This window comes from Macaca mulatta, chromosome 4 (assembly GCF_049350105.2).
Source record: "Macaca mulatta isolate MMU2019108-1 chromosome 4, T2T-MMU8v2.0, whole genome shotgun sequence".
In the NCBI taxonomy this organism is placed as follows: domain Eukaryota; kingdom Metazoa; phylum Chordata; class Mammalia; order Primates; family Cercopithecidae; genus Macaca; species Macaca mulatta.
The window spans coordinates 180833259-180849976 of NC_133409.1; the positions used below are offsets into that span (position 1 = coordinate 180833259).

General features: G+C 44.8%; 1 protein-coding gene across 15 annotated transcripts in view; it reads right to left on the minus strand.

Annotated features, from left to right (window-relative positions):
* Window positions 1-16718, minus strand: part of LOC144340762 (uncharacterized) — a 205844-nt gene that overhangs the window by 51814 nt on the left and 137312 nt on the right. For 6 of the 15 annotated variants that reach the window (XR_013417084.1, XR_013417083.1, XM_078001370.1 and 3 more), the window contains exons 3-4: window positions 2851-3255; window positions 1734-1891 (exon numbers count right to left, since the gene is read on the minus strand). The exons of 2 other annotated variants lie outside the window; for them this stretch is intronic. Coding sequence is in view for 8 of the 13 variants with exons in the window: in XM_078001370.1 (XP_077857496.1) it covers window positions 1734-1891; window positions 2851-2864 (172 nt within the window). In the remaining 5 variants the exon portion in view is untranslated. Of the gene's footprint in view, window positions 1-1733; window positions 1911-2850; window positions 3256-5988; window positions 6166-6189; window positions 9233-16718 lie in introns of those variants that run through there. 7 more of the 15 variants (XM_078001367.1, XM_078001362.1, XM_078001364.1 and 4 more) reach the window with 4 other exon arrangements.

The following is a 16718-nucleotide window of genomic DNA, read 5'->3' on the forward strand; positions in this document are numbered from 1 at the left end:
CTTATACAGCCTGCAGAACCAGGAGCCAATTAGACCTCCTTTCTTTATAAATCATCCAGCCTCAGTTATTTCTTTACAGCAACACAAGAACAGCCTTACTCAATAGAATTGAAGAGAGTTGGGGCCTTCCTCTGGATGAGGTTTTGGCTTATGGGAATGTGGTAGCTGGTTTGATCTTCTATTCAGACCACTCAAACTTTCTCCCCATCAGCACTAAGGCTTTTTCGTTTCCTGGTCATTCATGTGTTCACTAGAGTTGGACTTTTAATTTTTCAAGAACTTTTTCTTTGAATTCACAACTTGGCTTGTTTGGCACCAGAGGCCTAGCTAGCTTTCAACCTGTCTGGGCTTTCAACACGCCTTCCTCACACTCTTAATTTCTAGCTTTTAATGTAAAATTAGAGACATGCAACTTTTCCTTTCACTGGAACACTTAGCGACCATTGTAGGCTTCATGATTGGCCTAATTTCAGCATTATTGTGCCCTGGGGATAGGGAGGCTTAAAGAGAGGGAGAGAAATGGAGGAGCCACTGGCCAGTGGAGCAGACAGAACACACACGACATTTGTCAATTAAATTTGCCATCTTATATGGGCATGGTTCATGAAGCCCCAAAACAATGACAATAGTCATATCAAAGATCACAGATCACCACAACAGATAGAATAGTCATAAAAACGTTCAAAATATTGTAAGAATTACCAAAATGTGACACAGAGGCGCAAAGTGAGCATATGCTGTTAGAAAAGCAGTGCTGATAGACTTGCTCAACACTGGGTTGTGCCAAGCCTTCAATTCGTTTAAAAAAAAAAAAATGCAGTATCTATAAGGTACAATAAAGCTGCAATAAAACAAGGTGTGCCTGAATACAAGTGATGGTATTTACACATATAATGAATATTCCTGTGTATGCCTGTTCACGTGTATATGTTTTTAGTCAATCTCATCCTACGGAATCCCTTTAATCCCCATGTCTGGTCCCAATTCTAGGACTTAGATAGAGTACTAAGGGGTAGCTGTGGAAGCATCAGATACACTGTGACTATGGTAGCCTGTCTCTTGTGTAGTACCCTGCCTGCAGCCATGTGAGTGCACCATCCTGAAGTCAGGTCCTCCAGCCCCAGTCAAGCCTTCAGATGACCACAGCCCCCAATGCTATGATGACAATATCATGAGAGATCCTGAGCCAGAACCACCCAGCTAAACTGCTCCTCAATTTCTGATCCACAGAAACTATAAATTAATAAACTTTTGTTGTTGGTTTAAGCCCAAGCTTTGGAGTAATTTATTATGCAGATAACAAATATACTGGCTTTAAACCAGACAATATAACCTAAACCCAGTCTCTATCACTTACTGGATAATGGCCTCGGGAAACACAGTTTATCTCTTATTTATAAATTATTTAAAATGGAAATAATATTACCTATCTCAAAGCATTGCTTTAAAGAGTAAATGTGATCATATAGCACAGGGTCAACGTTCCTTGGGTGACTAATTCATTTCAGTTTCTCATTTTTAGCACTGGAAGTGCAGCATCTGGAGAAGCCCCTCAATCCTGGGAAGACAGGGATAGCTGCTTACCCTAGTATTCACTGAAAATCGGATGAAGGTGAAAGGCGTCAGTGGCATATAGAAAAGCAAGAATGCCTAGAAACACCAGATGAACTTACCGCATGCCCTTCTTACCTACACATGAAGAGATGTCCTGGCTATAGATTGTATCATCATACCTGTGAGACCTGGATTCCCGGGTCTTGGGAATACAATGAGGTTGCCTCCTAGACATTCTGCAGTGCCTCTGGAGACTCCTGGTCTGCTGAGGAGCTCTGCTGCCTCCATCACTCTGGTCTTGCGGTGGAGACTCCAGGTATTGCCATGACCATGCTTCCTGAAGAATGAGACGGGGACTGCACCAGAAACAATGCCAGTCTAGAATATCGTATCAGACACTGCTGAAGGATTTGGGGGCACTGACAGGGAAGAGCACCTCAACCAGAGCTAGAAATGGCTACTCCTACACCCAAACCTGACCTTGGAGGCCCTTACCAGCCAGACTCCCTGGGCAGCCTTCAATCAGCCTCCAGGGAACCCCTAAGATCTCCCAGGCTCCTTAGAGCCCACATGCTAAGGGACACACCTCCCTCCATTCTGCCTGGAGGTCTCACCTCCAGCTTTCCTTGCACTCTGCACATCTCCATCAACCCACTCCACACATGACTGGTGACCTCTCATCCTTCAGGTCTACACTGAGCCACCGCTTCCTCTTAGAATGTCCCCCAAGACCCAGGGAGCTGCTGCTGGCACCCGAGCCTTGTCCTGGAGGTGCTGCATTGCATGCCATGTCATGGGTGCCACTTCCTCGTCTGCCCCCACTACCACCCACCAGCAGCGTGCTTGAGCTCAGGACTGTCCTTGTTCACCCTTCTCTCCTCAGTGTCACCACGGTGCCTGCCACATAATAGATGCTCAATAAATAACTGCCAGTTAAATGAATAAATGCCTGTCATTCCACTTTGCTTAATTTTCCAAAGACTGACAGCTGGGAAGAGTCAAATGCTCCTTCTGCTCCTTCAAGGCCACAGTTTGCTCTGGCTAATGAGCCAGTCACAGGAGGAGGGAGCAAGGACTGGAGCACTCATCCTCGGACAGGATGCACAGCAGTGCACAACAACAGCACTTCAGTATCCAGGAGTGCCTATCACAAAGCAAGGGCAGGAGTGGTCATGGCTCTTAAAGGATGTCAGAGGAGGTAGCTCTCTGGCTACGCTGCTCACTTAGGAAGTCAGGGATAAAAGTAATAAGCCCTGAATGAGTTTTCTTGCTTTTGCAAAACAGTATGACACAGACCTGGACTGGGCCATTTGGTGAATTCCAGTGTTGATGGATTCCTATGACAGGGAGCTTCGGCCTGCGGCGACTGAACTGCCTACCCGCAGGTGCAAGCACAGATAGTGAGTAGTCTGGTGACACACCAGGGGACGATGCTCAGGCAGTACAGAGGCAGCTAGCCTCGGGGCCATGCCGGGAAGCATGAGCGAGCGAGGCCATGGCAGCCTGGGCTCCTTGCCAGGGGCTCCTACTTCATGCATCACGTGTCTCGTCGGAGAGAAGAACGTCTTCCAGGAATCCCGGTCACCTCAACATCTGGTTTAGTGCTTTTTCCTCCAGCCCAAATAAAGTGACTTGTACTTTCAAAATCAGGTCCAAGTAAACAGAGGGGCAGGGTGTTTTAACAAACAGTCTTCATTCCATCTGGTAAACAAGAGATAAAAAGGGTTGGTTGGAGGGCAAAGTGAAGCCTTGTGAAGGGCAGCAGAAGGGAATAGGCAGCCTACGGGATATTTGGGGTGAGTGCAACATGCTGAAATCCAGGCTCTGAGACAGCTTGTCTGCTGGGCTGCTGACCAGGGTGGGAAGAAACTGCATGCTCACGAGCTGTCTGCCATGATACAGCTGCTGTGGGGAGGAGCACTATCCCGTGTGTGATTCTCCACATGTGTGTCGGACACAGCACTGTGACTGACACACATGAAGTGTCAGGCGAAACAGCTACTGCCGCCCTTGGGGTTGAGGGAAGGGTTCTTGTAACATTAATCGAATGCCCTTATGCTTTTACGTATTTTCTTTAATGCAATCCTTGCAACAAAGCTGTAAAGAGGAATTATCATCCCTGCTTTATGAATTAGACTAAGCAACTTAAGTGCACACAACTAGTAAATTTCAGAACCATGATCTGAAACTGGAGCTCCTACCGTTGCTCTGTAGTATGAGTGCCGCCTTCAGACTATGGCCTCTGCATTACTGTCTGAGACACTTTCCACACAAGGGCTGAATAACTTCGTTTTCTAGTTTAATGGTGATTTCAATAGGTCCGTAGCCAATCACAGCAAGCTATTGATGAGAACACTCTCAGCAAGCATAAATCCCTGGGCCAACCACTCTGTTTCACATTTGCAGTCCTCCCTCCTACTATATTGGGATTTAGCACATTTTCCACAAGGTGGAGCATCGAGGTAACTACACAAAACTCACACTCACTTATGCTTTTTTTTTGCGAATTTGAAAATCCAAATTCCCCATCTGCTCACAAAGTCTTGTCTGGAATTAACCAGACAGAGTGATATCCTTACATTATAGAGTGGGTGCACAGTTAAGGAAGCGAATTGAATTTACAGTGGTAACCTTTGCTTGCCAGGAAAGTCATCCAACTGGGGTTGGAAAACCAATCCTCAAATCTTGGGTATTAATTGGACCTTTGGCCAAAGCAATCACTCTATCAGCCAATTAAAGTCCTTGGAGCAAGAGCATACTGTCATTCAGAGCCAACACAGACAGCTGAAGCCCTGGTCACAGACCATTTCTTTCCCTCTGCTGCCAAACCCATGCCTTTGCCCCTTTGTCTCCAGTGACTTGAGTTTCCCTTCTTCAGTCTGTGAGCAAAATTAGAGGGCTTTAGAGCTCTCCAGGACCCAGCTCCCTATGAGTATTTTAAAAAGAAGCCACAGCTAGTCTATCGAAATTTGTAAAGTTTGTGAATTTTCAGTGAGAAGGAGTTTGTTTCCTTCTGGAAAGAGACAAAGAGAAGTGGGGAACCGAGAGGAGTGGGAATTTGGAGACGAGCTGATGGAATGGAATTGCGTGGAAGACATGCCAGCTTCTCACCATCTTTCTTTCCAGCATGAAAAGGAACACGGATTCAGCACCTGCACTCTTTCTGTTACTGTTTTCAGCATCACATTGACTGTATGTTCCAAAGGCACTCATGTTTCCAATGAGTGTGAACCATTGCTCATTGGAAAGACACATATAGACACTCTGGTGTCCATGGGTATGGGTTAGAAGCCAGGCTCTGTCACTTTCTAGTTATAAAATTCTGGACAAGAAACTTACACTCTCAAAGCTTCCATGCCATCAACCTTAGGTTGCCAAAAGGTTTAGATGAAAATTATTTCACACAGTAAACACATAGTGTGTACTCAATAAATTTTAGTCACTATTGTTATTGTTCTCTGCTGGCCATTTTTCCAAATCCTCTCTCACCCAGTTAGAGACGCCTCTCCATTTAAACAAAAAAAAGTATAAAATTGGGCCTCTCCATTTAAACAAAAAAAAGTATAAAATTGGGCATTTCTGTGAGCCCCAAATCTGGATGTTTTCTAACTTAGACCAGTGGCAAGCTGGTACTAGGATACATGAGACCAAGCCAAGCTCTCCAGAGAGTCTCTGGTGAATTATGATGTGGACGCTAAGCCCCACATACAGGAAGCAGAAAGTGTCTTTTGATATATGACCAGGAAAATGGAGAATTGAGGCAATCGCAATACAGTTTTGACTCACTTGAGATATCCTAATCATTGAGGAAAAAAAAAAGTATTTTGTGGATTTAATTATCTGAAAAATTGCTTCAAGCTTCCAGGGAATCCTGTAGACAGTGAAGTGATTGAAGTGACTTCCCCACAGCATGTGATTTGTATGGCCACCCACAAAAGCAAGAATAATGAGTCGATGAAAGACTGAATTGGTAAGAAGCTAGGGAAACATTCCCCAACCAAGAGTTATCAGCTCCCAGGGCTCCCTTGAGCAAGAAGTCACCAACTGACAGAGTGGCCATACCACAGGACAGGTGGTTTGGCTGCCTGGATCAAAACCAAGTGTGATGCTCAAAAGCACAGAAAGATTTCATCTTGACTTTTCTAACATTATTCCTAACAGATATCTCAGATTTGGGACCATTTGTTTTATCTAAGAATAATTGAGTAGCTACCACAATGAAAATTCATGGCGTAGTCTTAGAATTCTTCACTTCCAAGATAAACATGAAGAGGCTTATGGAAAAAAAGAAAATCTTTCCTGTCCATTTCACCTACATTGATTGACTTCCTACCTGCTTTGTTAGATATCCCTCATTCACACTCCTCATCATTGCTCCCTTCTCCCCATTGGCCCTGACCAATGATTGATTAAACCAATAATGATGGCACAGTGTCCTTTCAAACACATTTTTATTGAGGTCCCACTGTCTAAGCGAAGTGGGTGTGCCAAGGGGACTGGGTTGAGACTGCTCATTGGAAAGCATGTCCATGCTGAAAAGCTCCTAGTTCCTCGTGGCAAAGCAATGAGTTCACCATGAGGTCCAAGTCATGTGCCAGAAACATTCAGGACCTTAGCAGAAAAGAGAGAAAATTATCTTCAAGGCAAAGAGACCCATGAGAGCAGACTTCAATATGTAAAATCAATCAAAAGGGAAACATGTGCCAAGCTTGTCCCCGGGCTCCAGGTGATCCAGCCGCCCCTTCTCCATGCAGTCTTACAATGTTGATGCCTGTTCTGCTGCCAGGCCAGGATCCTTCCAACACTAGCTTTGCCCCAGTGGGTACTTCCAGCTGAACCCTGCAGCCCTGCCACATAGGCTCCACTCAGCACTAGGTACAGTCTGTGTGGTATCTGTGGCTTCATGCCCAGATACACAGGGCAAGACATTAATTCAGAGGGCCTAAAACTTACAATCATAACTTTTAAAGACTGCTATTTTAAAATGTGTTGCATTTACAAGTTGAAAACTCATGGATTCCTTCAAAACCATGGAAATAACAGCACTAATAAAAATATCTAATGAAATAGTGCAAGTAAACTGTTACTCAACTGTACCCATTGCTATCAACATCCTCGGTGAGGCACTTGAAATGTGAAGCTGATTGGAAGGACTGTTTAGTGCTACCCGTCCTGAGCACCAATGGGTCAAGCCAGTGCTCTTGCTTCCCTCCTGCTAAGAGCACTGGCGTGGGTCCTGGGTGCCAGGATTGGGAAGGGGGTAAAGGGGAATGATTATCATCTCCATAACTGCCCTTCCCAGCACTGGGTGCCAAGAGCTTTACATCCATTCACTCATTTAATCCCATCAACAACTCTATAATAGAGTGGGCACTTCTCTGCCATTCTACAGATGAGGATTCAGAGACTCGAAGAGCCTTAGGTAACCTGCCCAGTCACACAGTTAGTGTGTTATGGATTTTGGGGTCTAGAATCCAAGTGACGGCTGTTGGGTCACAAATCACCTATCTCCATGATGAGATCAATGTTCTCAAACTGGAACGTGCATTTAGGTCACCAGAGGAGTCTTGTCAAGATGCAGATTCTAATCCTGTGGGTCTGGGCTGAGGCCTGAGCCTCAGCATTTCTGACAAGCTCCCAGGAGATGCAGAGGTGGCAGGTCTTAGACCACACTTGGAGGAGCCAGATGCAGTGTTGCACCCCCTCTTCTATGTCCCTGAAGTGTCCACAAGTGAGAGAGGGCAGAGTACAGAAAAAGGAGGAACAGGAAGAAGACCCGTTTTCTCCTTCTGCAAAGTGTTGTTCTGTCCCCTAATGCAGGGGTCCCCAACCCCTGGGCTGAAGGCTGGTAGCAGTCCATTCCCTGTTAAGAACCAGGCCACACAGCAGGAGGTGGGCAGTGGACAAGCATTAACGCCTGAGCTCCTGTCAGATCAGTAGCAGCATTAGATTCTCATAGGAGCTCAAAGACTATTGTGAACTGTGCATGGGAGGGATCCAGGTTACATGCTCCTTATGAGAATCTAAAGCCTGATGATCTGAGATGGAACAGTCTAATCCTGAAACCAATCTGTGGAGACTGTCTTCCACAAAACGAGTCCCCAGTGCCAAAAAGTTTAGGGACCACTGCCCTAATGTGTACCTGACAATTAAGAAACCCACAGCCAATAGCTTTGCTCCCATGAAAGCTCTTAACTAGCAACTAAATTCAGTTTCCATGTATCTGTCAGAGATCTTTTCTGGAACACTTGGGCCTCAACAGACAGGCCCAGTTTTGCACTTTAGGAAATCAGCCTCCAGGAGGAAGAACTGGTCCAACTCCCTTCCCCAAGATGAAACCCGAGGACACAGTAATAGTCACAACCGGGTAAGCCCAAAATCTTGCATGTGGTCTGCCACACACACACTGCGAAAAAGTGAATGTTGCCTCCTTTAAGGACATCTCAAGGGCATCCAAGGTCATCCACGACAGCCTGATATGGGCCTTGCAGTTCACAACTTTCACCTGGGATTGGTGCTCATTTCTCAGTGGCACTTCCTCCCCCGTGGAGCTTTCTGGGGACACTACATGTGTTTTGTTTTCATGGAGAGCATCAGGTGAGTCTTGAGAGTGAGGTCAGGACTCTAAAGAGGGATGTGGCAGAGACGTCTGGTGGCAGCTGAAGCTTCAGCCCCACACACAGGACCAGAAGAAAACTCGGAGCACAGCCATATGCCAGGCCCACCAGGAGCCAACACCTCCCCTCCTGCCCTCCTTTCATGCATTTGGTTCCCTCCCTATCTGTGGGCATCCTCCCTCTTCTCCACACCCAGAATGTGGAACTGGGAAGTGCCCGGCACAGACCCCACGCCCTAGTCCTTGGCATGAGCTCATCCTTCTTAAAGAAAACACCCAGTGCAGTGACCGCCACTAAAAAGTGTGGTGAAGATTGGGCAAGAGACGTGTTTTCATCCTGAGTTTCCTCAGCCTGTGGCTGGAAACTTTAGGGAGTGATTCCTCCGTGAAATCATCATCTATTCATTCAGCAAATACTGAGGACCTACTAGGCAGGAGGCGTTGTGCTAGGCCTGGGGTTGTGGAGATGAACGTAACACAGTCCCTGGGCCTAAAGGACTTAGCGTGTGGCGGGGACAAACAAGCAGCAGACAGCGACGACGACACATTCTCGTAAGTGCCGTGAAAAAGGCATGCTCCGAGCAGAGACGAGCTGGACGCGAGGGCACCCACAGTCACTGAGCACTCACTCTGTGCCAGACACTGTACATCAATTTCTTCGATGCTTCGAAATATTGTTCACGTTACTGCTCATCCGGAAAATGAGAATAGCCCTGAGACCGAATGAGGTAAGCTCAGGAGGCCTCTCTTAGCTGGAGGCCCCCTGCCCCGGCTCCAGCCCTACATCTCAGCAATCCCAGCCCATCCTCAGGTACGCTACTGTCCCTTACAGCCAGGAGGGGTGAGTCACGTTACACCATCAGCTCCTGACAACTCTAAAGATGGTGAAAGAAGGCTGCACAAGTGTAAGCAGCTGCTTCAAGCTGTCCCTGCTCATGAGAAATGAGATTGAGATGCCGACCCGGGCTTGTTCTGCAGTCACACCGTTCCCCGCTGCATTGCCTCCAGCTCTCCCTTGCTGAGGAATGGACACCAGGAAAGGGATCTGGACAAGGAGTTTCACTGCAGGAGAAGGAAAGAGCAGAGATTTCTAAGCATAAAAAACAGCATGTGCAAACACACAGCAACATCAAACAAGTTTTTCCATATCCCAGATTAAGAACCGTGGAATAGTATTCATTTATGTGTGACAAGAATAAAAGGAAATTGCTTTGCCGAGATGGCTTAAAACCTAGATGATGGGTTGATAGGTGCAGCAAACCCCCATGGCACATGTATGCCTATGTAACAAACGTGCACATTCTGCACAACGTGTATCCCGGAACTTAAAGTAAAATTAAAAAAAAGGAAATTATTGCAACACAGTTATTTATAATTGCTTCCCTCTTCACCTTTTAAATAGAAAGGACACTTTGTTCAGGCAGGTTAGCTGTTCAGTTCCGTTCCACTGACTAACAGAGGGATTGGAGCACGTCAGATGCAGAAGGGCAGGCCTAATCCAGGTGAGATGGGTAGGTCAGCAGAGGGAAGAGGGAGGAGAGGTTAGTGGATGGGAACAGAGGAAGAATCATGGGGAACTGGAAGGGCACTGAGAAAGAGAGGGAGAAGTAGCCACAGAGGCTCTTGAAGAGATGTGGGGAGAAGGCTTTGCAGGGTTCTTGTTGTGCGTTGAGCAGTCAAGAAACCCTCAGCCAAGGCCTAACAGGGCCCTCCTAGGTGTTTAGATGTCTGTGTTTGTTTCTCTGAGCCATGTCACCAGGCTGAAAATGGCCTGGGGGCAAGTCTGTATGCTTGAGTTGTACATTTGATCCACAGACTTGCTTTGGAGATCCTACTCCGTTCAACTGCGGTGCTGAGCGGCAGGAATACAGCCCCGTAATCCATGTGCCTCTGGTGAATCCCGGGGACAGACAACCAGCAGGTGCTCTGATGACAGGGTGAGGCCTTTCAGACGACAGGGAGAGCACATGGAATGATTCTCGACTCTTTCTGTGCTCACAGTCCACATCCAATCCGTCCACGAACTATGGAGCCGTTTCTGCTTTGGGGCCATTATGAATAATGCTCCTGTGAACACGAGGTTTTTTGTGATGTAATGTTTTCACTTTTCCTGGATGTGCAGCTATGAGTGGAATTACTGGGTCACACGGTGCTTCTGTGATTGTTTGCACGTACTCCAGATTTTACTTCTGAATTTTACTTCTATCCTATCCTGTTTCCTCGCCTCTGCTAAAACGCAAACCTCATGAAGGCAGCAACTTGTTTTCTGTTTTGTTTGCTGCTATATCTCCAGTGCTTAGAAAATAAGTGCTCAGTAAATATTTCTGGAATAAATGACGAAAAATTGTACAGAGGCCTGAGGGTGAAACACTCTTTTGCATTCAGGAAGGTGCAAGTCACTCAGGATGACTGGATTGTAAGATAGAGGGGCTTAAAGGGCAATGCTGAGGTTGTAGATAGGGAACAGGTGAAATCACCAAGAACCACGGGCCTTAGGCATGCTCTCTTAACCAGGAGAGCAACTAGATCCATGGGGTCAATTTGTGTTGCAAGTTATGGGATTCCAGCTCAAGTTAGCCTAAGAAAAGAGGGATTCTATTGGTTCCCAAGACTTAAGTTCAAGATAAGCAGTTGCTTCACCCCCGTGAGACCCAGAGACTAAGGTGATTCTCTTTCTCCCTCCCCTCCCTTTCTCTTTTCCTCACTCCCTTCTTTTCTCTTCTCTCCCCCTCTCCTGTGGCCCCTCCTCCGCTTTCCACTTTCCTGAATTCATTTTATTCCTGGCTATCTCCTTGCAGTGGCAAAATGGTCAGTGGAAGTTCCAGGCTTCTGTCACTCCTTCAGCCTACAGCACACCCAGAAAAACGATAGTGCCCGCTCTCTCCCCACATCCATGAGTTTCTCCCATTCACTCCTTCAGCCTACAGCACACCCAGAAAAACAATAGTGCCCACTCTCTCCCCACATCCACGGGCATCTCCCAGAAGGTCTCTGATGAACCCCATTTAGGTCTGAGTCTTGTGCTGGATGAGCCACAGGGACACTATCCAGTCACAGTGGCTGGTCCCAGTAGTTGAGAGACCCTGAGAATTACGTGGAATGTGGTGATGGGGAGTGTGCACGTGGGTGCACACATATGGGGTATTTGTGTGTGTGCACCGTGTACATGCAGAGGTGTGTGTATGTGTATGAGGGACTGGGTGCGGGTGCGGGGTGTGTTCAGGGAGTGTGCATACAGGCATGGGTGCCTGGGCATGTGCACATGTGTTAGTGTGTACATGAAGTGTGTGTTTGTGTGTGCATGGGGTGTGTGTGTGCATGCACTGGTATGTGTGCATGCATGGGGTATGTGTGCATGTGTGAGGTGTAGGTATGTATGTGGGGAGTATGTAGGTGTACATGTGTGGGTGCATGTGCGTGTGTGTGAAGGTGTCTGCGTGTGTGTGTGTGTGTGTGTGTGTGTGTGTAGCAGTGGGGTTGGGGAGGAGACAGTTTCCAGAAGGAAAGTGGGGATCTGTTAGCAGCAGTGTGGGGATGGGGAGCTGGGCAGTCAAACCCTTTGGGTCCTGGTGTAGAACCTAATCAGAGCTGTATGGCTCATGGATGAAATGACAACTCAGCAAGGATGGTGGCGAGGAGATGGGCGGAGGGACATTAAGAATGGGAGCACCTAGTGACAGGTGACATATAAAACATGGCCCAAGTAACTCCTGGGGAGCTGGCTGAAGGGGCTTGATGTGGCCCCATATCATTGAGTGAAATAAAGAATAATGCAACAGAAGCAGGTTTTGTTGAATGGCTTTGGTTTCCTGATTTTGTTAATCTCTGGTTTCCTGGTTTTGTTAACACATATTCTGACTTACTTTTAATTTAAGTCGAAAGGATGTGCCTGAAAACTGTGATTAATAAATAGCATGGTCATCAGAACCACTATAAAGGAATTTAAGACATACAGTCCCTTTCTCTTTGAGGCTCGAGCACTAACCCAGACACCGGAGATGGTATCCAACAACATAAAATTCCCTGTAATACATATGCACATATTTTAGTGTATATGTATATACATAATAAAGAGGAATACAGAAGCAGGTATTGTCTCAAATTCAGAATGGTCACAATTTATCATTTTTTCAGTTAATAGGTAAAGTTGTTCTGGAGTACATGGGATAATTAAATATGCATAAAAGAAATAGGAATGGGTTGGCAAAAACCAACCCAGTGAGGAGGTAAGTATTGATGATATTAAGATGAGTAATTTATACCCAAGACCGAGCAATTTATAAAGAAAAAGTGGTTTAATGGACTCACAGTTCCAGGTGGCTGAGGAGGCCTCAAAATCATGGCAGAAGGTGAAAGGCATGTCTTACATGGAGGCAGACAAGACAGAATGAGAGCCAACCAAAAGGGGTTTCCCCTCATAAAACCATCAGATCTTGTGAGACTTACTCACTACCACGAGAAGGGTATGGGGGAAACCACCTCCATGACTGAATTACCTCCCACCGGGTCCCTCCCACAACAGGTGGGAATTATGGGAGCTACAATTCAAGATGAGATTTGGGTGGGGACACAGCCAAGCCATATCAGTTAGGTAGGTAAGTAGATAGGTAGGTAGATAGATAGACCAATAGACAGATATAACTAGTTTTCTGTAGTTACCATAACAGAGTATCATAAACTGGGTGGCTTAAAACAACAGAAATCTATTCTCTCACAGTTCTGGAGGCTAGAAATCAGAAACTCAGGTGTCCACAGGGCCACACTCCCCAGATCAGAGGCTCTAAGGAAGATTCTGTTCCTCACGTCTTTCAGTTTCTGGTGGCTCTGGTGTTCCTTGGCTTGTGGCCACATCACTCCAATCTCCACTTCCGTAGCCACATTCCTGCTTCCTCTTCTCTCTGTCTCTCCTCCAAGTGTCTCTTATAAGGACACTTGTCGAAGGATTCAGGACCCACCTACCTAATCCAGGATGGTCTTTTCATCTTGACATCCTTCACCTGATTATGTCGGCAAAGACCCTCCTTCCCGAGAAAGTCACATTCAGAGGTTCCAGGGATTAGGATGTGGACATATCCTTCTGGGGAGTCGCCATTCAGCCCACCACAGGTAGACAGACACTAGATGCACTTCCTATTTATATATTAGATTTTATGACATTGCACTCTGTCCAGTTTTATTTTTCCCTTCTCTTAGTTTTGTAACTACTGCAACTTAAGCAACTGTGAGTCGCCTGTGTTCATTTTACCATATCATTTTGCGTCACAAGCTCACAAAAGACTACATTTTTGAAAAGATGATTGTCAAACCAGATGTGAGAACTTCACATGAGACACACTATAATTTAAACCATGAGCCCGGCAGGCTGTGTTTTAAGAAGAACAGTCCTATAATAAAAATATTGTGTGTATTTCCCCTCGGCCTTCTACAGGTTCAGGTGCACATAGACCTTGACACCTCTGAGCCAAAAAGTTCCGGAACCTATTTGGGCGAACGTAGAGTGAGCACTTGCTTGAAATCTGTCTTTCTGCCAAGAAATAGTCGCCATGCCCACAGCCCCAAAAGCATGTGGTTCTAGGTCACAGCCTGACACATAAGGCATGTCTGTGGAAAGCAGATTTTTACGAGTATCCCATTTCTTTAATCTTCCTTTCCTCTTTGTTGAAAAAAAAAACTTAAAAAATAAAGAAAAGTAATTTGTGCCAGTGGGAGAATATTGATTTTTATTTCTGTTTAATTTCCAAAATGCAAAGTGCCTAAATAAAACTTGTGATTCTCTTTGCATCCCAGATTGGTTAGGGTGGAAGTTCGTTCCAATGAAAGTGTATTAAATAGTGGCTCAGTTGGCAGAAGGCAGCAAACCCAGAAGAAAGGGAAGAACATAAAAAGCACTGGAAAAGTAAGTGAAAAGTTTTTCTTTTTAGCTTGTAGCAGGATAATATTTAAATATACAGGAGTTACGTATAGTAAATATGTTTTTCGTTTTAATTGATCAAACATCTCTCTTCATTGGTAACATAGCCTCTTTCTTTCACTCAATGAAAATTCTGACTTGAGTTATAAAATAGCTAATCATGATTTTTATTGCCATAGCTAGCCACATTTACGTCAGTGTGCCAAAATAAAACAGAGAGAAACGGTCATTTTTATGTGTAAAGAGAGTGAACTTAAGCCATGTACCTCTCTCTGGCCACATTTAGCATGCACTCGGCACAGCTACAGGGGCCTTACACGGCCCTCCTTGCGCGGGAGACTCTAACATCTGGCTTACGTCTGTTTGGTCGGAAAAGTTTCTGTTTCGTTTTATTTTTCACTTTATGCTGATACTTTTTGGCTTTTCCAAAAGTATTCTTGGGTTTTTTAAATATATATAGTATGCCCTCAAGTAGTTCCATATTTATTCCTACACTGACTGATGTAGCCAAGTTACATGAAGAGTGAAGGAAACGCTTCAAGTGAAAACTGCATCTTACCTCTCTTGTTTTTTTCCTGAATATTTCAGACAAAGAGAATTTTTTTACACCAAGAACTGTGTAAGTATCTCAATGTGTATCTTCCTTTTTTCCTTTGCATTTCTGTTGAAATCTTCTTTACTTAAAAAAAAAAAAAAGTTGCAGTACCGCATTCCTTAATAAAAATTTCATGAATAGGCCAGAATTCTGTAGGAAATCAAGGAAGCTAGGACTAGTATTATTCACTTATACTTACAGTTTAATACCATAGTATTAAATTCTCAGTTCCTATTATTAAAATGACATTTATATCCTGTTCAACTGCCTGGATAAAAAAAAAATCCCTTCCTCAGAATCGTGATGCCCAAATGCAGAATAAACTATAATGCTTACAATTAATTGCTTCTATTACTCAACAAAAATACAAAGCAGAATGTAAATGGTAAAGGTTCCAGGGAACAGCTGGAAAATATTGCCCTCTTGATAGAAGTTACCTTAATTGTGAAATAATTCCCAAGCCAGGATATCAGCTTTAAAATTTTGCTTTTCTGTCCCCTGGGCAATATTTTACTATTCTGGTCTAACTAATAAAGGTTACCTCAGTTGTTTATTTACAGTTATTGCTGTCAGTTGCCAAACCAATAAAATCCATAAACTCTATTATTTATCACAAGAAATCTGTGTGGTTTTATAGATGTATATGGTTATTTTTCTGCGCATTTTATAGGTTCTGTAACCAATACTAAGTCTCTAAACATCTAAGACAGCTTCTGCCCTGCGGGCACCATTTCCCAGCTGTTATATTAGACGTTAGTCACTACTTATTTTGTAAGATTTTTAATTTAACATGTTTTATGACTGTACATTTCATTAGTATTCTATGCAGTCATGCAGTTGGGTACCTACTGCCTGCCAGGTACTATGTGAGGTCTGGAGGATAAATAAGCTCTTACCAGTTCAGGAGGATTCATGTTTCCTGATCTTGTGGACAGTGCAGTCCATCAGAGAGAGAAACCTCAGAAAAGGGCAGTGAGAATAGACCTGCCGGCTTTTACTCTGTGGATCATTTTGAACAGAACCTCTTTACCCAGGAGGTCGCAATGGCAATTGCCACAACTAAAAGGAAACAATAGAAATAAGACTTGGAGCCTGTAATCCCAGCACTTTGGGAGGCCGAGGCAGGTGGATCACCTGAGATCAGGAGTTCGAGACCATCCTGGCCAACACAGTAAAATCTGGTCTCTACTAAAAATACAAAAATTAGCTGGTCATGGTGGCATGTGCCTATAGTCCCAGCTATTCAGGAGGCTGAGGCAGGAGACTCACTTGAACCTGGGAGGTGAAGGTTGCAGTGAGCTGAGATTGCACCACTGCACTCCAGCCTGGGCAACAGAGCAAGACTCCATCTCAAAAAAAAAAAAAAAAGAAAGAAAGAAAGAAAGAAGACTTGGAGAACATCGTGGATAAGTGGCACAGTCTAAGTAATAGAATTGGGTCCTGTCCACAGTGGACCAAGTGAATATGGGACAGGACCCTTCGCAGCCTAACTTGTCTGATATGCACACATAATTCCATGATCACAACATACCAGCATTTCCTTAGAGCTAGTTAGAGGTAATGCAATATATTTATATGTGAGCAGGTGAGTCTTGTTATCCAAGGCACACTGAATTCATGAATACTGAACCATAAGGGAAATACAGGGCTAGGTTCCTGTGAACCTCTGGCCACAACATGTTCATCAACTGATCAACATAAAACGCTGTTTGAACAGTGTTTCTGTTTAAAGTCACCTTATTTAATAAATATTGTTGATTCACTAATATTGGACGCACAGCCAAGAGCTATAACTCACGTCTGCACAATGCTTATCTAAAACATATATTTTCTCTGTGAGACACATCATAGCTTCTTACACTTAGGAACAACAGTCACTTCAGCACTGCTGGGGAGCCATTTTAAGCAGTGAAATCACAAACAAAAAGCACAAAAATGCAAAAACCGTGAATTCAATAGATTGCAAAAAAGACACTTATGTGTGGTATGAGAGCTGAAACGGGAAGGCAGAGCGATGATGTCTTGTTCAGCCTCAGCTGGGA